This window comes from Symsagittifera roscoffensis, chromosome 9 (genome assembly GCF_963678635.1).
Source record: "Symsagittifera roscoffensis chromosome 9, txSymRosc1.1, whole genome shotgun sequence".
Taxonomy (NCBI): domain Eukaryota; kingdom Metazoa; phylum Xenacoelomorpha; order Acoela; family Convolutidae; genus Symsagittifera; species Symsagittifera roscoffensis.
This window is the reverse complement of record NC_087070.1, coordinates 44788991-44816979: the sequence shown is the minus strand read 5'-3', so window position 1 is coordinate 44816979 and position 27989 is coordinate 44788991. Positions and strand designations below refer to the sequence as shown.

The 27989-nt window shown below is 34.8% G+C and overlaps 2 protein-coding genes across 2 annotated transcripts; both read right to left on the bottom strand.

The window, feature by feature from the left end:
- Positions 1 to 19: 19 nt before the first annotated feature.
- On the bottom strand, positions 20 to 27267 carry LOC134853834 (calcium-independent phospholipase A2-gamma-like). Its single transcript, XM_063869765.1, has 11 exons — positions 27098 to 27267; positions 21821 to 21893; positions 21309 to 21497; positions 20787 to 20897; positions 13053 to 13210; positions 5446 to 5650; positions 4862 to 5059; positions 2399 to 2590; positions 1758 to 2001; positions 1192 to 1343; positions 20 to 485 (listed from the first exon to the last, which is right to left on the bottom strand). Exons 1-11 carry the CDS (start codon positions 27265 to 27267, stop codon positions 381 to 383), a joined length of 1797 nt encoding a protein of 598 aa, XP_063725835.1. The 3' UTR covers positions 20 to 380.
- On the bottom strand, positions 22573 to 27089 carry LOC134853835 (progestin and adipoQ receptor family member 3-like). The gene has a single exon (XM_063869766.1). It carries the CDS (start codon positions 27067 to 27069, stop codon positions 26191 to 26193), a length of 879 nt encoding a protein of 292 aa, XP_063725836.1. The 5' UTR covers positions 27070 to 27089; the 3' UTR covers positions 22573 to 26190.
- Positions 27268 to 27989: the final 722 nt, after the last annotated feature.

The following is a 27989-nucleotide window of genomic DNA, read 5'->3' as shown; positions in this document are numbered from 1 at the left end:
CCGGTAAAGAAAAAAACTTTTTGCTAAAAATTAAATCATGTCAAAGTCCAGGACAATCGGACATAACATCAGAAAGGGAAATTTTATTTACAATTTCCATCTACTTTCAGTAAATTAATTATTTGACCATATGTTAAAGCAGTTTAAATACAACAAATCAATATTTCATTTCACTTCAGCTCAAGGTCAAGGCACACATCGCATGCGGGGAGGGGTAACAAACTTACATCGTATTTGAAATCAGATCAAAAAAATAATATCAAATTTCGAGATAACCCGCAGGGCAATTGAAGCAATCAATTCAAATAAACGAGATCATAAGATGCCCTGAACTCTTTTCAATTAGTGTTTGGGGTTTGCTTATTCAGACATTCTATTTCTCAATTGGGGAAAATGTGATCCAGCCTTTGCTTCCACATGTCTCTCAGTTTGGACTTGGTTGACCTCTGCTTGGCAAAACAGGCCGCAAACCTATCCACTCTGTCCTAAATAGAACCAACACATCGCTGATGTTTGAAAACCTGTTGCAAACCTGCTCTTCATTTCAATTCCCAAGTACTTGCAAAAGCTCTGACGCACCTAGGAGGTTCAAAACTTTTGAAATTCATGTTCTAAAAACCAGTGCATGTTAGTTTTCAGGGGCGGAAGGGTCTGTTTCCCCGGGATTCAACACTCTGAACACCCAGTGTCATGATGACACATTTCACAACTTCAAGCCCATTTAAATTTAATACATCATCCTGTAAAACTGCGGTTAAAACTTCAAATATAAAACTTCAGATATAAATGATTATCTACTCTGGGCAGATTTCATAGGTTGCAAAATTTAGGCCATTTTTTGTTTTTACTATTTTTCTACGAAACTTGGGTGGCGCCTTTCGTGTTATAGGACCGACCCAAAACTGCTCGTTTTGTTGTTTTGGAAATTTGATCAAAACTCTAGAATCTGAATAATTTCCCGCAAATATAATTTGGATTTTCATTCACCTATCTGGATTTTGATAAGCTTAATTAACAATACGGTTATTTTGGTCCGTATGAAAGAAAGGACTGGAACCCGTTTTAATTAATCATAGACGTGCTTGCATATCACTTGATAACAACCATTGCAATAAATTTGGCAATTCTAAACAATCACCAAAAGCAACAACCAAATGTCTTATCGTCGGAACAGAGTTCTTTCCTTCATACCTGCTGGCCGTCCATATATTTCAGTGTCTGCTGCCGTAGATCATCCAGCTTCTCTGCTCTGAATTCGTCCAACACGAAGTTGTCGTTCAGGCGCGGGTTAAAGCGAAAGTAAGTGCCACGCGGAAGCAGATCCTTCAAGGTCGTGTGAACAACTGAAGAAAAATTAATTAATGATATTCGGTTTCGGTTCATGTAGTACAGATTATTCCGACCACATTGATTTAAGAAAAGAAACTCAAAAATAAAACTTTTTATGAATCGAGAAAAAAATAAAAACAAAACGGACTCTCGCAATAGTTCCTTCCCAATCGGATCAAAAACTGAAATATACCTCGGATTTAGAACATTCAACATATATCTTACAAAGTTTATAATGTAGCATTGGCTAATTAGTTAACTACTAAAACGGCCTTAAGTTGACATGAGATATCGGTCCCGTAAATACAGATTGGTCGCTGAAGAAAAAATTATGTGCCCTAACTTTTAAGCCAAAACAGCTTTTGTATTTGTTCTTGTTATTTTTCTAAAGATCCAACAATCAAAAATAGTTCACTCTTGTGATTTACCTTCTGTATTTGTGACACTGTCTATGAAATGGTTAAATGTCTTCAGGTACTCAGTTCTAACTGCTTTCGCTTTCTGCTTCTGCTGCTGTTGTTTCGATGCAGGTCTAGTCAGGTCTTCCTTCGGGATGCTGTTCTGTAGCCCAGTTCCCATTGAAAGCACCAATTGTAGCTCTTCATCTGGCCAAAGCGCACGTGCCTCGTGGATTGCGAGTGCGGTCGGGTTATTCACTAGGATTCCACCGTCCTGTAAAACACCTATAGCCTTTTACACAGGGGATAAAAATTGTTCATAATTTGAAATCAAATTGTCCGTAGAAGGGCTAGTCGAAAAAAAAAGACATAATCGCGTCAATTTCTGACAGTTCAAATCATTTGCAGCAGCTATAAATAAATGCAACAATTAGAACATAGACCATGACATTCAATGCCTGCATTCCGCCTCCTGTGATCTGTGAACAAAACTTTATCTCATGAACAAATGACAACGTACAAGAACAAATCGAATAGATAAAAATTTATGTCAACTTTCGGGAAAAAAGGTAAAGTTTTTCCAGCTTTTGGGAGATGATAAAAAAGAACAGCTTATTTTTTTTTACAAATTTTTCGTTCAAATCTTATAATTTCATATTAATTGGACTAGCCTGCAAAATCATATCTTCATAGGCGAAGGGGTCGAAGTAGAATGGGGCTGCAGTTGTGGCTCGCAACACTTCCCAGTTCTCAATTGCAGCTCCTCCCAGATACCTGGACCTGGAGGTGGATCGGAATCCGTAGGAACGGAATACGTAGGGTCTCAGGATCTGCCGATTGGTGATCGCAGACACTGCGCATATCTTAAAACATGGCCAACAGAATGGTGCTATTATGTAACAGAACAAAGAAACCGAAAAAAAAGTAGATTGAAAGTTTTTTGAATTTCAAAGAAAAAAATAGATCAAATTGTAGTAAAAATAGAACGCCCTATTTAATCCCAGAAAATCGATTAGCTTAACAGGCGATATGCCAGTTTGCGCGTTCGCATTTTAATCTCCCATTACAATGCCCACGTGCATTTTTATTAACTACCAACTCATTCAAAATAATTACTAGGGAAAATAACAAAACCAAATTTGTAATGAGTAACAAGGGGGCCAGAGAGCGCTTAAAAATAACTACGTTTAACATTTTAAAAAAGAGAGTTAGTCAATTCTATTCATAAGACTGACAGTTTCGGCGATCAAAGCCACAGTGTAAAGCAAGTATACGGATTTCAAAGGGCGAATTCCTCCGGTCTTCGCCACATTATGCCAGATTATGCTTCAATGGAAACTGGAAACATATGCCATGAGTGAACAGATCAGAGTGGACGCAACATCCTGCATGGACTCTTCCACGCAAAAGGCGCTGTTAAATGCCTGGCAAAAGCCACACCAGGATGCTCCTAAAAGATACCATTATTGCCTCAAATCAAACAAAGGATCCGAAAAATCCGACACAAAAACCGAAGTCAGCCAGCTATTCTAACAGGATTCGCATTTGAACTGCTGTTAAATAAATGCAAACCATGAATGAAGAGGTTTTTCTTTTGGAAGATTCGACGGTTCAGAAAAGCGTTAAGCGATACTTGGTGTTCGCAACCAAGAAAATTATCAAGTCTTTAATTCTTATGGGAACTGGTTTATCGACTGAATCTTCAAAGCGCTCCTGAAAACTTCTATCAAGCATACACTGTCCACTGTTTCGTAGACGGAACAACTTTTCCATGTATCCAGGCCTTCTCCCCCGATAAACGACAGGAAATATTGAATACTTTCTGGTCGAATTTGAAAGCAAATATCGTGCCCCAATACAATAACGATGGACTATGAAATGGCTCACATCAATTCTGTGGGTGACAACCTTCCCGACACAGCAATAGAAGGTTGTTTCCTTCCTTTCTCGCAAGCCATTTTTATGCTGTATTTGGTTATGCTGTAGAGTACCGAGATGACAAGGATTTCAACCTTGCTATACGATAACCGTCTTTTAGCTGCACTTGAATTTGCCCAACCTCTACAGCTAGAAGCATGCTACAAGCAAATACTCGAAAACTGCAAAATTCCTGACGCCATCAAGGACACATTTGCACGCAAAGAAACGCGAAACTCGACCAGACGGAAGTCTCGATTCCATATGGATATGTGAAAGCTTTATTTCAGGACCATTGACGACCTCCCCAGGACAAACAATGCCTTTGAAAGATTTAATCGCGGCTTTAAATGCACGCTCTAAACGTCGAACCCTCATATATGGAAGCTCATTGACGCCATTAAGAGGCAGCAGTCACTGCAAACGTTTAGTTTCTCTCAAATGCAGTTCGGCAAAAAAATCGCACAAGGAAAGAGAATAATTTCGGGAGGATAAAGAAACTGTATGCTCGCCCGCTAGCTACAGAGTTGGAGGCTCTTTTTCCTTCCCCCCCCCCACCTCACACAAGCTTCAATATAGTTGTGTAACGAGTGGTTTTACGAGGTTGAGTATGAAAACCAAATATGTTTGTCGTGGCCTTATTCGTCTGTATGTAAATTTTCATAACAATCGGACAATGTGGTCAACAAATTTACATGTAAAAAACTGCAGGTGGGGGGGGGAAGGAAAAAGAGCCGAGTTGAATTATCTTAAAGCCATAGCTGTTAACTTGTCCTTTTAATTTTTAGTCTTTAGTTTATCTAATTCTTTTCTGTTCATAATCTTTCATCATCTAATTTGATCAGCTCGAATGTGGGAGATTTTTAACTTAAAACTAGGGGATTTTGTCCCAGAGGGATTTGGTGCCATGGGTGTTTTTATCCGGTGGGATATTGTCCTGGGGGATTTTATCCAGGGGGATTTACTCCGCCAGCGATGAAACTCAATCATTGTTTGAGATTAACTGAAATTCAAAAACCAACAGCATCATTGGTAATTATGTGGCACATAAGCTAGCCAAAGTATCAACCAGCTAATTTATAGCTCAGTCTAAAATTTGAAGAAGTTATGCAACAATTCTACAGAACTTTTAACATTTAAGTAGAAAAATACGTTGAATTCAACGCAAATGACGTCATTTTCTGCTGGTGTATATACTACCAAACTCGTTTTCTTACCAAAGGTGTGTTTGGTTCTTTGGATGCCATGTAGACGGGGTCGAAGGACTTCTCGTAGCTCTGGAGGTGTCGCAGCCACTTTTCAGTATCGTACCACGAGTTTCCGGTCAGAGTCGAACCTACACTCATGAAGCTGCTCCGTTGAAAGATCTCAGAGGCCATTTTGCGGTACATACTGATAGAGGTGTCAAAACTGAGCTAAAAAGCATGAAAATAATATTTTACGCAGAGCCTATATAAGATCAGCCAATTAAATTCTATGAAGACCGTCCTTTATTTTTAATAACGTGAAGTTGAATCAGCCAAGCACGAAGTTAGTTTTAAGTAGAAGGCCGTCTTCGAATTCACAATTAGGCATCCCAAAAATAACACAGCAGTCACTTTTAAATTTATTATGCTTATGCAATCAGACAAGAAACTATATATCCTTGAAATTTAATAAAATCACACAATATCAAAATTTGATATAAATTTTGTTAAACTTGCGTACTTTCAACCAAAACCTTCGATTTGCCTTTAAAAAAAAATAAGCTAGTGTGATTTATAACTCAAAGGCCTTAATTGGAAAAGTAGATGTCACTCACTCCAGCAACCGCAGTCATGAAGGCCACTATAGAACCAGTGCTCACACCACAGATGAGGTCAAACTGGGACAAAAATGCCAGTGAAGACGAATCAGTTGAAGAAGATGACGCGGAGGATGAGTGTTGAATTTTATTCGGCTGAATGATCTTCTTTTCAATGCACTTCTTCTCTAATACAGCCAGCATCTCCAGTGGCGCCAGACCTCTGAAACAAGAAAAAAAAACATTAGATTGGACTTAAATGAGTTATGATTAGCATCAGTTTAAGCATGAAAAACATAGCCAAGAGACAGCTGAAAAGTGTCAATGAACCACAAAAATGAAGCCATGAAAAAATTACGTTTAAGATCTTGTAACTTTAAAGCGTACTTTATATAGATACTTTTTGACATAGAGGCGAAGCAGAGCTTCAAACCAAATCAGATCTAGAGCATTGTTCAGAAAAAAATCCCAAAATGCAATTCTTTTTTTTCACAATTATGGGCTCTTTACATTTTCAAAATTATCAAATTTTTTTAAATTACAAGAAAATTATGAAAGCAAAATGTTTAGCCTGAATCCAAACAACAAATTAAAAGGCTGCGAGGAATAAATTGCTCAGAGGAGCAATGAACTCATTTTTAAAACGCACAGAATAATGAAAAATCCCAAAGTCACCGTTTCCTGGTTTAAAAAAAACAGACCGAGATATCTAAAAACGGGCAATCATGTTTTATTTTACTGGCGCGAAGACAATTTAAAGCAGAGAAAGACACTTAAATAAAAAAAGGGAAAAAAACAGGTCCATAATTTATGAAGGTTAAAAACCTTTGAAAAACTTTCAAAATAAATTAAAATATCGAAAACAAATTATTCATATTTTAAAAAAATCAAAAAAAAATCGAATCAATCAAAGACAAAAATGAAAGAAAAACTAGACAACAAAAATGAAACCATTTTCAACCATTATGCAGCCGAGTAAGAGGCATTTTTTATTTGAATTTTAGAAAACTGCTGAGACAGAAAAGTAGATTTTTAGAAAAAAAAGTTGAGCAAAAACCAATGAATTAAATAAAAAAGCATACTTCTAACCTAAAAAGAGCCAGAAAAAAAAAAGAAATGAACATTACAAAGACTTGAAAAAAAAACAATTTAAATGAAACTTATAAATTGTTTCACTGAATCTTAATGGGTGCTATAAAATGAGCAATAAAATGAGTATATCGTGAAAAATAGCGAAAAAATAAACACGGACATTTCAAAATGAAAAATCTCAAAAAATTTTAAACTCAATATTTTCTGGTTTGATAGCTTTTTCAGGCTTGTAAGTGTTTAGTCTTTTCTTTCAAATAGTTAACTTTCCAAACAATATAGTCCAGTAGAAAGTAACGAGATCAATATTTAAAAATCAGTTGATTAAAAAATTGTATGAAAAAAACTTCAATACCTGCACCAAACATATAATAATTTAGGCCTGTAGTCAAAAGGTAGCAAAGAAAATTTCGAACGCAGCCATTGTGAAAAAGCCAAAAAGAACAACAAAAAACAACAACACAGCAACAGGCAGTTGAAAAAAGTCAATACACTTTTGATCTGGACAAGTTACAAGTGCGGTCGGGGCTACAATGATTTGGAGAAAATGACAATGCGCTCACACCAACAAGCCATGTTTCAGTCCCAAGGAAAACACCAGCAGGAAGGCCTAAAAAATGCTGGATCGATTGTGTTCAAAGAGACCTGAATACTTTAGGCCTCAAATCTACAGACTGCCTTGATCGAATGGCATGGAAAAACGCGTTACCCTCCATTAATTAGCTTGAATGCTAATCTGAATGCACTCAACTGAACCATTGCTTACGCACTTTCCGAATGTCCAAACCCGCCACAATGGGAAAAAGGACAATACACGCCTTGGTAGTAGTAGTTTTGATAGGAATTCAACTGAAGAAAACAATATATCACCGCAAAGTTCTTAGATTTTTTTAAGAAATATTTGTAAATGAAATTGTTTTATCAATCAAAACCCATTTGAAAAAGCAGAACCAAAAAATACTTTATTTGTTCCGCAGGGTATTCTGAAAACCAAACTTCACTTTTGAAACTCGGAGCTATTGACGTTTTTTCGCGCCAATTGAACATTAGTTATTCGAGACCATATGTTTTTCTTCCTTTGAGCAAAAGATTTTGACCTGAATTGAAATAAATAAATAAACATATTTCGGAAATCATATTAAGTAGAAAAAAAAACAAATGAAAAATAAAAGTGTATTTACTGTTTTCATTGACACTTTAATCAACTTTAAATATAAACATTCAATCTGCATTTGAAAAAAACTTAAAAAGTAAAATAAGGAAACCAAAAGTACAATTAAACCAAACATTTTTCAACCAATATATTTGAAAAAATGGATTACTACCTCACATGAATGAACTAAGTAGTTTTATTTGAATTTTCAAGAAACTGCGCTTGTCTGAGCAGCAGCAGAAATTATAAGAAAAGTTAAATGACGGAAGAAAATTCTTGCTACCGATTACAAGTCACATGCTCTCGCAAGTGAAATTACGAACACGCATAGCGAACAGTTACATCGAAATAGCTGCAAAACTCTTTCTTTCAAAATAATTTAAAAATCAACCGATGACACTCGAAGAATAAAGTTGTTAATATTCAAAAAAAAGTAACACGAAATGATAAAAAAACTAATCTCAGCGCGAATACGGACACAAAATTCTCTCTTAAATTTCAATCTGAAGATCATTATAAGATCCTGAATTGAACTTCAACAGTCTTTGGTCAACCTACGGCATAAGACACACTACTTTTTCAAATTATTTTGGTAACAGTGGATCGATGCATTTAGAAAAAACTGATTCCTTAAAAGCACGTTAATATATTGCAAGAGAATTGAAGTATAACAGTTCAAAAACTATATTTTTCTTCCATTCACAATCTTTGATTTTTTTCTGGATAAATAGTACATCAGTTTCACCAAAGAGGTCTAGTACCTAAGAGAAAAACATGGAGCTTCACCAGCTTTAATTACATGTGCGCTTGCTCTCTTCCAATAATAAGGCTTCTATAATATTGGCTTATTGCACAGCTTGGAATAAATTAATCATTTTTTAAACCATACTCGTGGCATCCACAAGCGCATATTCGTAAATTTATAATTTTTAATTTCCACCTTTCTGTGAACGAACGTTTTAACGGGAAAAAGTCCGGTTGCAAAATTCTTACTACTCGCAAAAAACTCATCGAAAAAACAATTAGCGTCATTGAGAAAATGCTAACTAGCAGCTCTAAAACACAGAGGCGAAACTGCGCTTCGCAAACACAAGCCATAACACAAGAATCAGCTCTACAAAGTGCAATAAAAAAGTAAAATAAGCCTCGAATTAGTAAAAATTCCGCTAAGTCTTGGATTCGATCAGGGAATTACGGCGAACTAGTGGTTTTGAGCCTCAGGCAATAACCACAACTCAGCCACGGATACATAATTAATCACAAACACTAGCCTCAAATAAAGCAGAAAACAGATGATATAAAAATTCCAATGCTACAGATCGTGTCAAAAGCAAAAACGCCAAAAAATAATGAACACTTTGCCACCAAATAACGAAAAATTTTATTTGGGAGTAAGGTTAGAAAAAAAGTATATTCTTACTCATACACTAGAGCTTATGTCTAAAGTAACAACGGAAAACTGAAAAAATCAGCCGTTTAAAAAACTTCTCATATGAGCCGCAATCAACCCGCCAACTGCAGTTTATGAGTCTTTTGTCCTAACATCTGAGCCGTAGACAGTTGATACGATGCAAAAAAATCTTCGATAAAGCAGATGAAAACGATGCTGATAAAGGGCCAATTTAATGTTCCGACCATTGAAAATTGCGAGGAACTTTGTATTCGGATGTGTTTTAGTTTTTTTTTCAACTTTTTGTTTTCCATGCAAAATCAGCTACCACAAAAAATCATCGAACACGGATGAGAGATATACCATATTAAAGGCCTTTCAGTCTTGATTCGAATATTAAAAATTTCAAAAAAAATTTCATAGTGTCGAGAAAAACCGGTTTGAAATTTTTGATTTTTCGTCTTATTTCGCGCGAATAAATGAGCGAACAACCTTATTTCAACTGAAAAATTTACCGCTTTTTTGGAGTCAAATTTTTCAAAAACTCAAAAAAACTGCATTTTCAACTTTTTTTCCGTTTTTCTAGTAATTTCTCTGGAAAATTTGTTTTTCAATTGGTAATTTTAGTTTGGCTGTCGAACATACACAATCCCTAGTTTTTTGTTTAGCTTCTTTCATCACTCAACGCCAAAAAATACGAGTCATTTGAAAAAACCTTGTTGTATTTTTTAAGAATATGGTCGGAACATTCTGTGCTAATTGTTTATTTCTAATTTTATTCAAATAAAACATTCGCAAAAAAAAGAATCAAAGAAGAATGTTTATATAACACTGCGCTCGCTTGCATTAGAAATCTAATATAATTGAGAAAAATAGTTGAAGGTAAATTTTCAACAACGAAACCTTATGATTAACTCCATATTCAAACTAGAGAACATTCACGTTTTTTAAAAACTTTGAACTTTCGTTATTAAAGAGCGAAATTGGCTTTTCGTTTAGTAAATGAACCTCAATTAAACTTTATAAACAAACAAGAGTCAAGCCACAAAATTGAACGGAAAAAACCACACGACCAAAATTTCATTCATGGACAAATAACAACATAAAACACGAAGTAAAAATAAGGAACATGAGAGGCTTAAACTAACTCATTTCGGATTATCTAAGATATCGTTCCTCCTGTAAAGGTGCCTCATAAGTGGCACCAATATTTGCGACTTAGGTTAGACAAACAGAATAGTTGTAGTATAACACTAACCTTCACTGAAGTACGCTAGTGTACTAACAGATCATTTCCAAAATTTTTCTGAAGAGATATTGGTGCCAATAAAAAAACTTAAACCCAGAAACTTGTCATATCTCTCTAAAAGAGCCAGAAACTAACTCTTCTCTTTGTCTTAAAAAGCACCCTGACCAAAACCTTTCGGTAGAAATTACCACACGACTGAAGAATTTGAATTTATTAAGAGCCTTTAAATCAAGCTTTATCATGTGCTGGGAGTTGTAATCCCAACAATCAATGTCGCAGTGCAGTTACTTATAAATTGTTTCACTGAATCTTAATGGGTGCTATAAAATGAGCAATAAAATGAGTATATCGTGAAAAATAGCGAAAAAATAAACACGGACATTTCAAAACGAAAAATCTCAAAAAATTTTTAACTCAATATTTTCTGGTTTGATATCTTTTTTTTAAAGTTATTAATATTCAAAAAAAGTAACACGAAATGATAAAAAAAACTAATCTCAGCGCGAATACGGACACATAATTCTCTCTTAAATTTCAATCTGAAGATCATTATCAGATCCTGAATTGAACTTCAACAGTCTTTGGTCAACCTAAGGCATAAGACACACTACTTTTTCAAATTATTTTGGTAATAGTGGATCGATGCATTTAGAAAAAACTAATTCCTTAAAAGCACGTTAATATATTGCAAGAGAATTGAAGTATAACAGTTCAAAAACTATATTTTTCTTCCATTCACAATCTTTGATTTTTTTCTGGATGAATAGTACATCAGTTTCACCAAGAGGTCTAGTACCTAAGAGAAAAACATGGAGCTTCAGCAGCTTTAATTACATGTGCGCTTGCTCTCTTCCAGTAATAAGGCTTCTATAATATTGGCTTATTGCACAGCTTGGAATAAATTAATCGTTTTTTAAACCATATTCGTGGCATCCACAAGCGCACATTCGTAAATTTATAATTTCTAATTTCCACCATTCTGTGAACGAACGTTTTAACGGGAAAAAGTCCGGTTGCAAAATTCTTACTACTCGCAAAAAAACTCATCGAAAAAACAATTAGCGTCCTTGAGAAAATGCTAACTAGCAGCTCTAAAACACAGAGGCGAAACTGCGCTTCGCAAACACAAGCCATAACACAAGAATCAGCTCTACAAAGTGCAATAAAAAAGTAGAAATAAGCCTCGAATTAGTAAAAATTCCGCTAAGTCTTGGATTCGATCAGGGAATTACGGCGAACTAGTGGTTTTGATACTCAGGCACTAACCACAACTCAGCCACGGATACATAATTAATCACAAACACTAGCCTCAAATAAAGCAGAAAACAGATGATATAAAAATTCCAATGCTACAGATCGTGTCAAAAGCAAAAACGCCAAAAAATAATGAACACTTTGCCACCAAATAACGAAAAATTTTATTTGGGAGTAAGGTTAGAAAAAAGTATATTCTTACTCATACACTAGAGCTTATGTCTAAAATGACATAGGAAAACTGTAAAAATCAGCCGTTTAAAAAACTTCTCATATGAGCCGCAATCAACCCGCCAACTGCAGTTTATGAGTCTTTTGTCCTAACATCTGAGCCGTAGACAGTTGATACGATGCAAAAAAAATCTTCGATAAAGCAGATGAAAACGATGCTGATAAAGGGCCAATTTAATGTTCCGACCATTGAAAATTGCGAGGAACTTTGTATTCGGATGTGTTTTAGTTTTTTTTTCACATTTTTGTTTTCCATGCAAAATCAGCTACCACAAAAAATCATCGAACATACACAATCCCTAGTTTTTTGTTTAGCTTCTTTCATCACTCAACGCCAAAAAATACGAGTCATTTGAAAAAACCTTGTTGTATTTTTTAAGAATATGGTCGGAACATTCTGTGCTAATTGTTTATTTCTAATTTTATTCAAATAAAACATTCGCAAAAAAAAGAATCAAAGAAGAATGTTTATATAACACTGCGCTCGCTTGCATTAGAAATCTAATATAATTGAGAAAAATAGTTGAAGGTAAATTTTCAACAACGAAACCTTATGATTAACTCCATATTCAAACTAGAGAACATTCACGTTTTTTAAAAACTTTGAACTTTCGTTATTAAAGAGCGAAATTGGCTTTTCGTTTAGTAAATGAACCTCAATTAAACTTTATAAACAAACAAGAGTCAAGCCACAAAATTGAACGGAAAAAACCACACGACCAAAATTTCATTCATGGACAAATAACAACATAAAACACGAAGTAAAAATAAGGAACATGAGAGGCTTAAACTAACTCATTTCGGATGATCTAAGATATCGTTCCTCCTGTAAAGGTGCCTCATAAGTGGCACCAATATTTGCGACTTAGGTTAGACAAACAGAATAGTTGTAGTATAACACTAACCTTCACTGAAGTACGCTAGTGTACTAACAGATCATTTCCAAAATTTTTCTGAAGAGATATTGGTGCCAATAAAAAAACTGAAACTCAGAAACTTGTCATATCTCTCTAAAAGAGCCAGAAACTAACTCCTCTTTGTCTTAAAAAGCACCCTGACCAAAACCTTTTGGTAGAAATTACCACACGACTGAAGAATTTGAATTTAAGAGCCTTTAAATCAAGCTTTATCATGTGCTGGGAGTTGTAATCACAACAATCAATGTCACAGTGCAGTTACTTTTAAACAATTGCATCTGATATTTTCAGTCTAGTTATGTATGATAATTTTTTGGTACAGAATTGTGAAGTGTAACTTGCCTTGTTCCTCCCCCATCAATGCAGAGTATCTTGATCCCGGCTCCCTTTGGCTTGGGAGGCAGTCCGATCAGATTGAATGTGCATTTCACTGCCTCTTGATATCTCTTCTTAGAATTCAACTTGTCCTTTGAAGCCATCAGCTGACCCACCAGTGTAGTCTAAATCACAGGGGAGAACTCAAACGTCTTGTCGAAAAAAAGTATCGGAACTACAACTGGTTGCCTTCATAGAACCTTTTTTTCTCTGATTGAACCACTTCCTAAGTAACACTGATTATCTATTCGAAGCAAAGTTACGAAGCGTTTCAGTTATCTAGCTTCTCAAGCCATCTATGGTCCCAAACTTAACGCATTTCGGTATTCTGGCATTCATGATTGTTTTGTAATTAAATTTTTGAGCTGCTGATGGTTGCGAGCAAAAAGAACGAATTCAGGCGTGCGTTCACACTCGCAACGCCTGGACTAAAATTCGCAGCAACATTTCAATTACCCCAAAATAAAACATAGCGCACGAATACTTGGACAAATTTCAAGTGCTTTTTTAAACTTTGGAAATTCGGGAAAAAAATATATCAAGTTGAAACTCCTTTTCAAGAAAATTTATGAACAAACTTTTTTTCATAAAAACTAGATCAAAAGCTTTTTTTATCCGCTGGAAAATCTAAAAATCAAAATCCACTTTCGGAGCATAATTTTCCTTCCTTTAACAAATGACTTTCAATTGAACTTAAAAAAGAAATCAAAAATCAAACCGCATACGATCAAATTTGGCGTGATCAAACTGAGTTAGATTCGAAGGTCTAACTCATAGAGTAATTTCGGATAGGGTACACCGTCTGCTCGTCACGCTATCTTATTTTCGGCCGGATAGATTCGTGCAACTTCTTAGTCTAATACCGATCCTAATCTTACTCTTATATCTACTAGTCTCAGGGTGTTTAATTAGTCTCTGCTAGGCTCAATAGATCTAGAGTATACTGACTTATTGCGATTGCTGCTGTATCTCTCTGCTGCTGAAATTACAAGTAATCGGAACTACACTGAAGTTTTTTTCACTTGGGGATTTGGTAATTTTCGTTTAAAAGTTTATAAGCACGGTTAGTACTGTTGGATGATTCTGTGGAAATGGATGAGTGAGCTTATGATGGAGTATAGTCTGAAATTGGTGTGGGTGTTGGTGGATTTGATGATGTTATTGTTGATGATAATTGGTGAATAGTTAGGGTGTGGAGAGATCGCAATTGTTGTTGGAGTGTTATAAAATTATCTAGTTCTTTGGAAATTTGGATATTATCTGGGGAGTTGTTTGTGGAGCGGTCATTATTAAATGTGGAGTAGGTTGGGGTTACTTGAGAAGGAGTGTAGGGGGATGTATGTTGGCTATGCGATTGTATAGGTTTGAAGGGGGGTTTGGAAAAGGTTGTTGAGCTGGTCGGGGTATGTGTAGAAGGGGATAGTTCTGAATTGGCGAATTCGTCGAGGGTTTCAATATCAGAATTATTGAATTGTGAAATTGTTGTATAAATTGCGATGTCTGAGTTAGTGTCAGAATTCATGCCTGATGATGTGTTAGCTTGTGGTGAATCAAGTGGCGGAAAAGCAAAAAGTGGGATAATAGGGAGTGGATTTTGGAGGTTGGCAGGGTGGGAGTTTGATCGGTGGAGTGATCGAATTTGTCTGCTCATCGTTGGCTAAAAAAATGATTATTTAGAGATTGAAAAGTGGTTGTATGGGGCTGTTCAATGATTTCTTCGTATGTGTCATCAATTGGCGGGTGTTGTGTCACGATATGTTGGATGGGGCTTTGTATGTGGCTGGGTCTTACGTTTGGGGGGTTTGTGATTGCTAAGTTTCGAAAATTTCGAGACTAAAGATAATGGATGATTATTTGGCAAATGGGGTGCCGCAGGTAATGTCTTTGTATTATTATTTGAGTCATCGTATGTGTTAGGATTTGTTGATAGTTTTGTAATGTATTCTTTAATTTGTGCATCTCGGAGGATTTTATTAAATGATGATGAAAATATTCCAAAACATCCTGCAAATAATATGCGTGCTACGCTGGCTTGTCTGTTTACTTGTGTATGTAATGCGCATGTGTTATAGATTCCTTTTAGTAATGAGAAAAGAAATCCAATAAAATTAAACATTGCGTATGAGATAGTCAATCTTTCTAAGATGTAATATGGCCATCCTAGAAAGGCTACAACTTCGTTTTTCAAATTTACAAAACTAAAAATATTGATTGGTGATATATCTTAAGGTCGATATTTTTCACCGTTTAAATATATATAACCTTTGATGTCTTTAAAATATCCGCTGTAATCTTGTGCGTAAGTATCTGAAAATCCTGCTGTTTCTGCAAGTTTTCTTAAATTTTGGTCTATTTATTGTCGTTGTATAGTGTCCATTTGTGTTAGTAGTTCTTGAAAATGTTGTGTTCTAATGTGATGTTGTATATCGGGTTTAGAATATATACCTATCGATTGTAAATCGATATTTGGATTGCGGGCTATAGCTCGAATGCTTTCAGGTGAAAACTTTTTTAATGGTGGCATTAATGTCGGGTATGGTGTTAGTAGATAGTATTTATCTTTGTCGGGGCTTAATTGTACAACGTTGTGGTTATTTTTTGATCCACATGGTACTGGTGTGTCCCAAAAATATGTTCGTCTTGAGAGTGTATCAACAAAATACACTTTATTTTGTAGAATATGGGGATTCTTTTGTAACATCTTTTATCTTCAAAAACGTATAAGGGTGATATTTTTTCGGTACAAGTGTAATATCATAAAATATTTCCTTCATAATCAATAAAATTTGATCTATTTCGGGATAACAAATATCCTGCATATGGTATTTTGAGAACTGCTAGTGCTGGTGACTGTAGAGTTTGTGTTCTTTCAAGTTCACATAATTGGTGTAGTGTTTCTAATTCTGAGAGTGACATTTCTTGAAAAATTCTGCTTATTGTGTAATCTAGTTTCATGTCTAAATGTAATTCATAGTGAATTGCGCCAAAATATGTGCGGTTCATGAGTGATAGTTCTTGTAATCGTGTACTATCGGCGTCTTGTGGTTTTAATTTTCCACCTATTCCTATGTTTTTCTGAAATTTTACGGAAGTATAAGGGTTTCCGTCGGTAAGTGAATGAGATGTGGCCAAGGGGTCTACATTTAGATGTCCTGTATTCATGTCGAAACCATGTTCGTATTCAACAAGGATTTCTGAGTATTGTGTTTTGTAAATCGGTTTTTTATATTTACATGCTAGTTCAGTTTCCGGGTATATTTGAAATCGTGTTAGTTTATTCTCTATGTCGTGGAGGTTTCTAAATTTGGCGTTATTGCTTCTGATTTGATCAGGATTGACTTCTTCAAATGGGATTGATTCAATAAAATATTTTTGGTGAAATTTAATCATTCTAGCGTGTATTTTTGCGACTTAAAAAACTGTGCATGTTTCTTCAGGAAACCATACAATGGTTGCTTGTGTGCGTGTTGTAGGATCGCAATATCCTTGGTCATTTTTGCAAGGAAGTCGAATGCCTTGGTAAAGAATTGTGTCGCCTTTTAAATCTCGTGTTAGTTGTACTTTTTCAAGTTGTATTTTCCAATCAAAAAACATTAGTTCTTGATATCCTTTATTTTTGTATCTGCTTTGCAATTTGAGGGATCATTGATACCTATGTGTGGTATCCATTGTTTATCATGGAGATCGCATGTCAGTCTTCCATGTGTTCCATGAAATGGAAAATTTTTGTCTAGTCTAATGTGACCTTGGTGTTTTTCGAGTTCTGCTTGATGTGCTAAGTCCGGGAAAACTTGAAAATTTACAAGTTTTCTATTTGTTCCATCGTTTTGTGTTAAGTTTAATCGTCTAAGTTCATTCTTACAATCTTGAGGGCAAAGATGTAGTAATCTTTCTATATTACTTTGATAGAAAGATTCGTGGTCTAGTCGGTTTTTATTTCCGTTTGAAACTTGTGAGCAATTTACTTTCTTTTTGGAAAATGTTGCTGTAAGTTTGTATCCTGTTAATGTTGTTGATCGGGCTTTTGAGTATAGTGTGGCTACTACATTTGTTGTTTCTATGGTTTGTGGTTCGGATTCGCATTGTGTGACTTGATTTATAGCGTATTTGTGTAGTGTTTTTTGTTCATTTTCTTCACAATCATAGTGTGTTACTAATAAATCCTGAGGTCCTGTACGAGGGGATGGATTTGTATGTTGTTCGGAAAAAATTAGAAAAAGAATGTAATGAAACGTAAATATCTTTAAAATATACATGTGTATGCTAATTCGGAGTATGGGTTATAAAATGTGATATATCCAATTGTGTTTTTGGTATATCTATCGTATTTATATATTACTTCAGTTGTTATAAATGGAGGAGGTAGTGATTGAGCTGTTATGTTTGGTGGACTAAGGGGAAAAGGATGTTGAACAAAATTATTAAGTTTGAATGTGATTTCGAACTTTAATTGAAGACTGTTTTGTTGAAGTATTTGAATGTTATGCTCTCGGATATCTTCGTGGATATCTTGTCTATATTGTAATCTATTAAGTGCCCAACTATGGAGTCGGTTACTTTCTTGATGTTGTCCAAATAGTGGGGGAGGTGCTACGAAAGTAGTCCAATCTAATCGTAAAGGGATATTTGACGATGATTGTTCTCTGTATCTAACGTCGAGATTGTTTGGAAAATTTAAGGGGAAAAAAGTTGGTGAGACTTGACTTTTTGATGGTGTTGACGGAAGTGAGAGTGTTTCTGGTAATGATGATAGTGTTGTATCAGAAGAAATATCTATTGGTTCATTTACTATGTTCGGTTCACCTTAAGTAAATGAGTGTGTTGTCCAATATGGTGGTCTTTCTGGTGTCTGGGGGATTAAAAGGGTTTTCTCGGATTTGTTGTGATGTGGGGGTTGAACCTAGGTAGTTCGAGGGTATATTCGAGATGCTTGGTTGTGAAAGAAGTGTGGGAGTTTCTGGTAGTGTACTGCTTGAAAGTTCTGAGGTAGTTGGCGTTGGTGATTGAGGTATATTAAAATTAACTCTGGGGCTTTGAAAATTTCTATTTCTTCGCGGGTGTATAATTTGTCTATGTATATCAGGTGTATTTTGATTTTGGCTAATATGTCTAACTCGATTGAGGTCTTGTTGCAGGGTGGGGTATAAGTTATATGTTGGTTCACTTAAAGATGCTAGTCGATGAACTGGTTCTAGTGGTTCTGATAAGCGTGCGTGTCGTTCTTCAAAGGTGTATGGATTGTCTTGAAAAGAAATGCGTGTTGATGTTTGAGGATGGTTTGTAGTTGTGGGTGTTATTGGACTTTCTTGGGATGTGGTTGGTGGGGGCTGGTTTGGTGGTTGTTGATTAGCAATTTTGGAAAATTATCTGAATTTCAATTTTTTCTTAAAATTTGTGTTTATTATAATATGCTTCAATAAAGAGTATTAAGAGGATGGTTGCTTGGGCAAAGGTGACTATTGCTTTTTTGATACATCTGCATATTGTCATGATGAGGGAGACTAAAAATGTGAGGAAAATTATGAATAAAAGAAAAATATCTGTTCGACTGAAAATAGTTCGTATCATTTAGATAGATTATATGTATTTGTGCCTGTAGATGTGGTCAAGGATTTGGGAGAGTTGGAGATATATTTCAAATAGGGAATAGGAAATTTTAAAAAGATTGCAAAAAATTATAGAAATTATTATTAGAAATTCAAAAGTTTCAATGAAAAAGTATATCAAAAATTTAAATAGATTGAAAAATTTTGTGAAGAGGTTTAGAAGTTTTTGTTTTATGTGATCAACTGTTATGGAAAGAAGCATTTAAGAAAAGATTCGTTCGTCTAATATTTTTTAAAGTTTTGAGGCGAAATTCAAGTGTGGTCGGATTATTTATTGATTTTTTGACAGTGGGTTGAGATTGTTGAGGGCTATTTTATTGGTGTTCGGGAGGTCTTCATAGTATTGTTTTCATTTGTTGAACAAATGGGAGTATCTTTGAATAATTGTACTTAAGGCCAAATGATCATGGGTCTTTTTTACTTTAGACTAATTTGCCATTTTTTGGTTGGAGGACCTTTGAGGTCTGAATTGGAAAATATTGTTGATTTTTGTATAATCTGATAGGGGAGGGTTATAATATTGAAGTAGTGTTTACTTTAGTTGTCAAGTTTTAGCGAGTTGCTTATTTTTGACCTGGAGGGGGTTTGTGATTGCTAAGTTTCGAAAATTTCGTGAGACTAAAGATAATGGATGATTATTTGGCAAATGGGGTGCCGTAGGTAATAAGTTTGTATTATTATTTGAGTCATCGTATGTGTTGGGATTTGTTGATAGTTTTGTATTGTATTCTTTAATTTGTGCATCTAGGAGGATTTTATTTATTGATGATGAAAACATTCCAAAACATCCTGCAAATAATATGCGTGCTACGCTGGCTTGTCTGTTTACTTGTGTATGTATTGCGCATGTGTTATAGATTTCTTTTAGTAATGAGAAAAGAAATCCAATAAAAATAAACATTGCATATAAGATAGTCAATCTTTCTAAGATGTAATATGGCCATCCTAGAAAGGCTAAAACTTCGTTTTTCAAATTTACAAAACTAAAAATATTGATTGGTGATATATCTTAAGGTCGATATTTTTCACCGTTTAAATATATGTAATCTTTGATGTCTTTAAAATATCCGCTGTAATCTTGTGCGTAAATATCTGAAAATCCTGCTGTTTCTACAAGTTTTCTTAAATTTTGGTCTATTGATTGTCGTTGTATAGTGTCCATTTGTGTTAGTAGTTCTTGAAAATGTTGTGTTCAAATGTGATGTTGTATATCGGATTTAGAATATATACCTATCGATTGTAAATCGATATTTGGATTGCGGGCTTTCGCTGTACGACCATGAAACTTAATGGTAAGTTTCTTCGTAGTCGTAAATCGTGTCTTTTCCGAGGTCTTCTTCCAATGCCTGGTAGTTCTATTATTGTGCGGAATAGTGGTTCTGATCTATTGAGTCGTAGAGACATTTCAATAAGATTATTATCGTGTAACATTTTTGAGAATGTTTTTGTCTAATTCTAATCTATCTGTTAGTTCTAAGCTAATTTGTTTTTAAGGTCTTGCTCGAGACTTTTGGTCGCACCAGATGAGTTACATTCGAAGGTCTAACTCATAGAGTAATTTCGGATAGGGTACACCGTCTGCTCGTCACGCTGTCTTATTTTCGGCCGGATAGATTCGTGCAACTTCTTGGTCTAATACCGATCTTAATCTTACTCTTATATCTATTAGTCTCAGGGTGTTTAACTAGTCTCTGCTAGGCTCAATAGATCTAGAGTATTCTGGCTTATTGCGATTGCTAAAGTTCTCTGGGAGAGGTAACTAATTTCTAAGTTAAATTCAAATCTCTCTGGTGCTGAAATTACAAGTAATTTCAGCACTTACAAATAAGTGGTTTGTTAGTTAGATGGATCGTGATTGGTTAATATTAAATATTTTATAGTGATAAAATATCCAATGTATAACCAAAGAATAAATATAGTTTATATCTGGTTCCAAAACAGACTTTCCTGGAAAAAAAAAACAAGACAAAAATATCATCACGAGCTAAGTGTCTTCACTACATTCATTGATATCACATTCATTACGACTTTGGTTGTTCTTTTTACCGCTTTCTCACACTTTGGATAATTTCATTGGAAAATGAAAAAAACTTGCCTTCTGTTTGTTGGTTAGGAAGCTGTTGTCTCTAGCCAGGTGTTCATTTAGAATATTAAGCTGGGCCACTTTCGAAATAATAGAGGATGCTTCCAACAGTTTGCTCAGCACCTGCAGAATAACAATTCTCGTAGAAAAGCAATTTTCCGCCCCTACTAACAGTGCTACGTATTCACTTTTAAAATTTACGAAAAATATGAAAAAATTGCGCTTTTGTGGTGTTTCAGCAATGCTCAGACAAGCTATGTAATAGACTTACAAAAAATCCAATTTTTTGGGGCTTTTAAATTTCCCTTTGCTTTAAAAAATACTAGATCCGCTTCAAGTACACGAGCTCAACTCTCATATTCATAATGAGTAAAAAAAATCGGACTTCTTTATGATCCTTTAATATGCTTCAAATCATAAGAATGACGCATCGGCAAGCCTCCATAATATCAAAATAATTCGCAAATTGTACAAAAATGTTACTTCGTATGTATGCCCTCAAGCATTCAAATATTGAAATAGTCTCTACATTACCCTCTCCGGGTCATCGTTAGCCGAATCTCCAGTTGACGACAATGGATGCAACTTGAATACTTCAGGTTTTGAATCCGCACCATTTTTCGCATCAGGTTTCTTCGCCACACCACTTTTCACTACGGTGGAGGGAACTCTTATCTTATCATCAATGGGCTCTGGTAACAGGGTCTCCGTGCTTTTTTCATCCTTCAAACAAAGAAAACCGTTGTCTGATAGCGTTGACAGAGAAATAGATCAGTTATGAACAAAAAAGTAGGCGAAAACGTCCAAATTTTAAGAGCAAGACTTGAAATTTCAAAATTGGCGAAAGCAGTTTCCTTAGTAAAAAGATGAATTAAAATTTATTCGGTTTCTTTAAAAAAAACTAGCAAAAGATAGACTTTTTATATAGAGCTAATTCTAGAGAGCTCGATAAGTGCCATATTTCCGTCTGGTGATTTCGTAACTTGAATAATCCTGCAAAGTTATTATATCTACTTGAACTTTATAGAAATAACCACTACGCTTACCTGGGTCAAGGACTTCTTTTCTTTCGATCCAGGTGTCGATTCTTGAGACCACTTCAGACTACTCGATATATTTCTAAAACATAATTCTCAGTTTTAAAATAAAAATAGAATGCATTTTCAAGTTTACACAGAGACGAAGTACAGCTACGCACAAATTGCAATGCAGAAAATTGAAAGACCATGAAAAAGAGAAAAATGAAAAAAAAATGCATCGCAATTTGTTTTTAACCATCAGCAAAAAAGTTGAAAATTACACAAGCAACAACTTCAACTGCCAATTTACACTCGGATGCACTGCATAAAAATACATTTCGTGATTTATTTTTAAATTTTTATGGTTAACAAAGAATTTCAATTAATTTACAGGAGCAAAACAAATTAGCGGAAAAAAGACACTTCAATTTAAAAAATAATTCGAGTCTTGAATTGAAAATGTTTAAACTTCCCAGAAACAATCAAAATCTGGAACCGTTCAAAATCTGGAAACTAGATAACAAAACTAGCTAATAAAGAACGCCCACAAAAATCGAGTTGACCAAAGCAGCAAAAAAAACAACAATGAAAAATTGGAACTAAAATCAAATGATTTTGTTAAGTTATGATGCGGAAAACAATAGCAGTATCTCCTTTCTAAAGACAGAAATAGCAAAAATAACAAATTTTAAAAAAAATGAGCAAAAACAAATTGAGCAAAAACAAAAAACCGAACACAGTTTAACAAAAATTAATGAAATCTGTAGAGATGACTGATTCACACTATTTTATTTGTCATAAAAATTGGAGCCAAAAATTCTGATTTAATGATTTTCGAACTTGATATAGTATTGTAAGCTCGCTTAATCGCAGACACTTCAAAAAAGGATAAATTCCAAAAAATGAGATAGAAAGCAATGAAAACAAAACTTTAAAAAATCATTCTCAAGAAAGTTATACAAAAAAAGAAAAAACTCAAAAACTGAATTACTTGCCGGAAAAAGAATTTGATCCAGCCGGTTCCACAACCGAATATGTTAAACCAACTGAAAAAGCTGGAAAAATTGACTTTTAATGTTTTATTTTCTTTTTTTTTCATACGGAGTTTCTGATAAAAGATTAACAGCGAAAAATAGGAAAGCAAAGATTAACAATCTGAAATTAAGCCGACAGTTAATGCCGACTGTCCGTCCTGGCACTAAAAAAATTTCGGCACCAAAAAAAAATTCTCTGCAGCTTTCAACGTTCAGCCGAATTACATGCACTCAATAAATATACTAGGCATGATTTTACTTCAGCAGTTGTATAATATACTGAATACCATTTCGTCCATTCTGTGAAGTTTTTACGGGGAGAAAGTTAGTATCGCACGGGTAAAGATGGCTTTAAAACTAATGTCGTCAAGGAAGGAGTACTAGTTGAGCCTATTCAGGGTATACTACAAAACAAAAGTTTTCTCATTTTGATCCTAGCCCTAGGCTGAAACTGGCAAGTGTTTACAAAACATCCGCATTCTTCAGCTTTCTGAAATTCTCTTCTACAAGAAGCTGGGAAGATGTATCAATTCAACCGCTCACAATATGAGCTGGATGGAGCCTACAATTCGGTTGTTGTTCCCAGAAGCTTTCGGTAGAGCAACGTCAAGAAAATTACTGCGTTTAAAATTTTTAAGCCGTTATTTGAATGAAAACTTCGTCGCGGAACAAAAATATGCAAACGCTCAAAAGAAAAATACTGTGAAAACTTTCAAGAATATGAAATTATTTTAATATATCAATTGAAACGACATTCAAGCGGATCGAAGATCAATTTCCAACATGCCAATGGCTCGTGAGGACTCAAATGAGAAACTAATTCAGGGCAAAGAAGAAGAAATGGCGAAAAAAATTCTTTTTAAATGGAGTAGTGGAGATGGATAGAGTCAGCGAAGTATTGCAATTTTGAAGGCTAATCTCAAGTGCGAACAGTTGAACAAATTTAGTAAATACCTACAACCTTATTGCAAAAAGAACTCCTTTTGTGAACTTATAGCAGAATAAGTTCGCAACTTCAACAGAAAATACAGATTTGAACCAAATCATAACTGTTTTAATTCAGAAAAAAAAAACAGACAAGAACTTAAAATCTTCATCAAATGTAGGAGACCCATTTTTATTTAAACTTGAAAGCAGAGCTTCTCACCAATTGCAATGGAAAAAAGTATGTTGAGAAAAAATTCAGATTGGAAAATTGTTGCACAACATTTTTGAAAATTAAATAAGCAACCAAATCATTTTGGCTCCAACTGACGCTTTAAACTTGTCTGCTTTGCAGAAGGCATGCTAAGAAACCATTTGTAAAAAGCGTTGATAAAAAAACGACTTCTGATAAGACAAAGATAAACAAATACTGAAAAGTTTTCTTTCTATTTACAAGAACGTAAACAAATAAAATTAAGTAAAACAACAAACACACTTCGACAGAAAGAGCTCACAGAGCAACAGCTAAAAAAATCAAAAAAACTTTAAAAGCTCTGACGCCGAAAGCAAACGCCCATTTTAATTCCTAAAAAACTCCGATCAGACAAAAGTTAATAGAAAGAGAAAATTGAAAAAAAAAAACACGCTGAACCATTTTTTTTTACCATTTGGGTGTCATTGAACCATGGTAATTTCGCATATTCTGTGAACAAAGTTCTTTACGGGATAAAAGTCTAGTACCCGATTGCACTACCCTAGCTTATTGCAAGGGTAATTAACAGTTAAAACTAATAGAAATCATTCCTTTCGATACTTCACATCTATTGTTGATTTGTTCTATAAGATTGCGCTGACGAGAACAATATCCATAGAAGGCAAAAAATAATAAATTTTCGATGAAGATTTACTATTTGTCTTGTTAGTTGGGAGGTATTCAACAATTACAATAGATAAATAACAAAAACAAAACAAAACAAAAAAATTACACACAAAAAATTAGAAAAATAGCATGACAAGCTAGCCAGCAGAAAAACTAGACTGAAACGTTAAACACTGTTGGGAAAAAATATCAAAAACTAGGTCTACCAAAAACCATCTCTACTAATCGAAACGTTTCATAATGCCGAAGCAATAATATTTTTTGGTGAGATGTTTTTTCTAAAGAAATTTCAGAACGTGTATTCTATATCATAATATCTGTAGACTGTTCAAATTCTAATTTAATAGCATCTTTTTATCACCTTGAACAAGAAAACCAAAAAAAAAAATGTTCGTGTTTCAGTTTTCAAAACTCTGAGAGGTAAGAAAAACCTTTCACGTTAAGACTCTATGAATTGGAACAAAAAACAAGAGGATAAATCACCTCGTCTATTAACACATTAAACAATACTACCATTTTAGTTTTTGACAGTTATTGCTCCAGGCAGTGAAAATGGGGAGGAAAAAAGTCTTCAGGTGTGTTTTATATTTTTTGTTTTCCACGCAAAATCAGGTATCACAAATTATAATCAAAATGAGCCTTACTCATTAACTTTCTACGGGTTTGTGTAGTTCTCTCTTCATACCACGCCAAACAACGACAGTAATTTAAAGAACTTTTTTAAGTTAATTTTTTTTTTGTGAAAATGGTCGGAATGTTCTGTGCTACTTGCACAAAAACCGGCTATCCTTGCTTATTTTATATTTTCATAATAGTCGTCTATGTTGACTCATTGCGCAAAAGCAGCTTTAGCTGGAATGGGCCATCTGGTTTTATTTAACATACCCAAATAGAAAATCAACTAATTAAAGAAACAAGTCTGCAAAAATAACAAAACAGTATAAGTGAAGACCAGCTGTCAAAGCAAAAAGTCAAGCCCTGACAATGAGGCTTTTCTTCAAACCCCCCATGAAATGCCCAGCTCTGCATGACAATTTAAAAAACAAGTTAACAAATTAAGACTAAATTACTTGGTATTTGAAATATTTACATAGCAATAACATTTATTTGAAGAGCTCTTAAAAATGACATAATAATGAGAGATGGAAGTTGTTTCAAAATAAGCTTTCATTGATCTTCATAATGGCCATTGAAATTGATTTTTGTGCGCATTGTTGACCAGTTTTTGTGGAAAAAAGAAAAGCTTCCAACTCCGGTGAAACAGCAAATAAGCTGGATTTCGAAACAATATCTAATACCATCCAATTTGACACTTCGGCAGAATTGGAGTTTGGCTACAAATGATGATTTGCATGATTTAAAATAAAAGCAAACTTGACATAACGATTTTAAAATTCTGAAAGTAGTTCAGTATTATTATAAATTTAATTAATCCTTTGATTGAGCAACAATGGATAGTTGATTTCAACTCTAAAAATTCAAACGATTTTTCATTTAGCAGAAGTTTGTAGAGCGTAGCTGCTAGCAGTTAGGTCAAGTTTTTCTGCTTAAATTTTTGCTTATTGAAGCTTGACATGATTGCATTTAGAATGCAGCATAATATGTACGATTTCTAGTCCCACCCTGTGCCAATAACAGAGCGCTATAACGACCATAAGATGCCACAGATTGTGACTATGGCCAAAAAAATCAAATTTTCCGGGGAAAAATCTTTCGGGGAATTTCGACAAATAGATCACCACGGCCAAGAGAAGAAGAAAGTACATAATGAAAACTTTGGGGAGAAGCAGTCGGACAAGGCTGGATTCCAATCCATTTTCAAGACAAATCCAATGAGTTGTTGGTATGACGGAAACTGCTCCTAAAGAGCAAAATAGAAAGACTGATCTGAGAGTATTATGAGTTTGACTCAAAGCATCGTAAACTTGCGCTGCCAAAACTATCAGGCACATGAGTCCAACCATAACAGCGTATACTGATCTCCAGAAAGGGTAGCAGTAGAATCCGTAATATACGCCAAGAAGGTAACATCCTAAAGCTCCTATTGCTACTCCTGATACATCGACAGCTAGCCAAACTGAGTAGCAGTTTCGAGAATGACTGTTAAAGACATGAAATCCTGTGGAGCAAAGCATGCAAAAAGCAAATGTAGATAATGTAGCAGTAACTATTGCATAATCACTCCAATCAGCACCCTCATAAGGCAATTTCACCAATACATCACTGAGGAATAAAACTGCAAAGACGAAAAAGCCGGCTAAATGCGTCCAAATGTTGAAAAACTCGTTGCTGCATTGAAAAATGCTAAATAAGCACTGTGTTACTGAATAATTGACACGATATCCAGTTAACACCCAACGGTTTCCGCGCAAGTACTGAGGGATTGAAGTGTAATTGTTTAAGGGCAGTTGGTGACAAGATTTGCAATCTGAACCCATCTACCTGAAAGATGATTAAAAAAATTACCTGAATACATCCCACGATTGCGACTTTTCGGGAACTTTTTCTAGATTTTGTCCCTCTTTTGTGCTCAAATAGTTTCTGGCTCTTTTTGCTTGCCACAGACAACTGAGCACAGGACCCTCACGTCGAACGCCCAATAATACTTCTGCCTCTACTCTGGCAAACTTTATCATTCATCTGGAAGAGACAGCCAAAAACTAGCTAACCGACCAACTGAGAGATACTTTAGTTTTCTCATTGTAGTCAACCAGAAAATTTTTCCCACTTCAAGAAAAACCTTAGTTTAAGTGCTATAGCTTTTCATATGCATTTAACTGAGATATGAAGAGCAACACAACTTAAAGGGTGACAATTAGCATCTTAAATTCAAAATTAAATTCTGAACTCGTCGATGAAAAAAATTAAATTGTGAAATCGAACGTTTTCGGAATTATATCCATTGTCAGGTAAGAACAAATTCGTTAAGAAATTGATTTAGACGTTAAAACATCCCAAAAGACAATTAAATGGTTCTAAATACAAGAAACCTTATCTTTCATTTTGAGCCAGTCGGTCATATTTGGAAGTTCGACCTTGAGCAACGCAAAGGACGTGATTTTGGCGTGAAATGGAATTTTTCAAATTCGAATTGAGCATGCCATGCTCAGGTTTCTCGTGTAACATTCGCCCGGAAGATACATATCGACGGAAAACAAAACTAAGTCTTAAGACGACTGGCTAACGTCTAAACAGAGCTTTGCATGCTTTTCACCGTCTCTACCAAGCCAGTACTTTTTGGTGGTCTTTTCTAACATCGGGTCGACAAAACGTTACTGCTTTCGGCTTCGGTCAAAACACTCAAATTAACTTAATTACATGCAGAAATAGTGAGCTCATGGCTGGGTCTCAGTATCCC

What these genes read in the sequence shown, in the direction of transcription:
- LOC134853835 (XM_063869766.1), bottom strand. Translation starts at nt 27,069, where the DNA reads ATGGGTTCAGATTGCAAATCTTGTCACCAACTGCCCTTAAACAATTAC.
- LOC134853834 (XM_063869765.1), bottom strand. Translation starts at nt 27,267, where the DNA reads ATGATAAAGTTTGCCAGAGTAGAGGCAGAAGTATTATTGGGCGTTCGA. An exon ending in CAATCGTGGGATGTATTCAG is followed by an intron (nt 21,894 to 27,097) that starts GTAATTTTTTTA and finishes ATTATGTTTTAG; the next exon opens with AAATATATCGAGTAGTCTGA. An exon ending in TCATGACTGCGGTTGCTGGA is followed by an intron (nt 5,060 to 5,445) that starts GTGAGTGACATC and finishes CATGCTTTTTAG; the next exon opens with CTCAGTTTTGACACCTCTAT.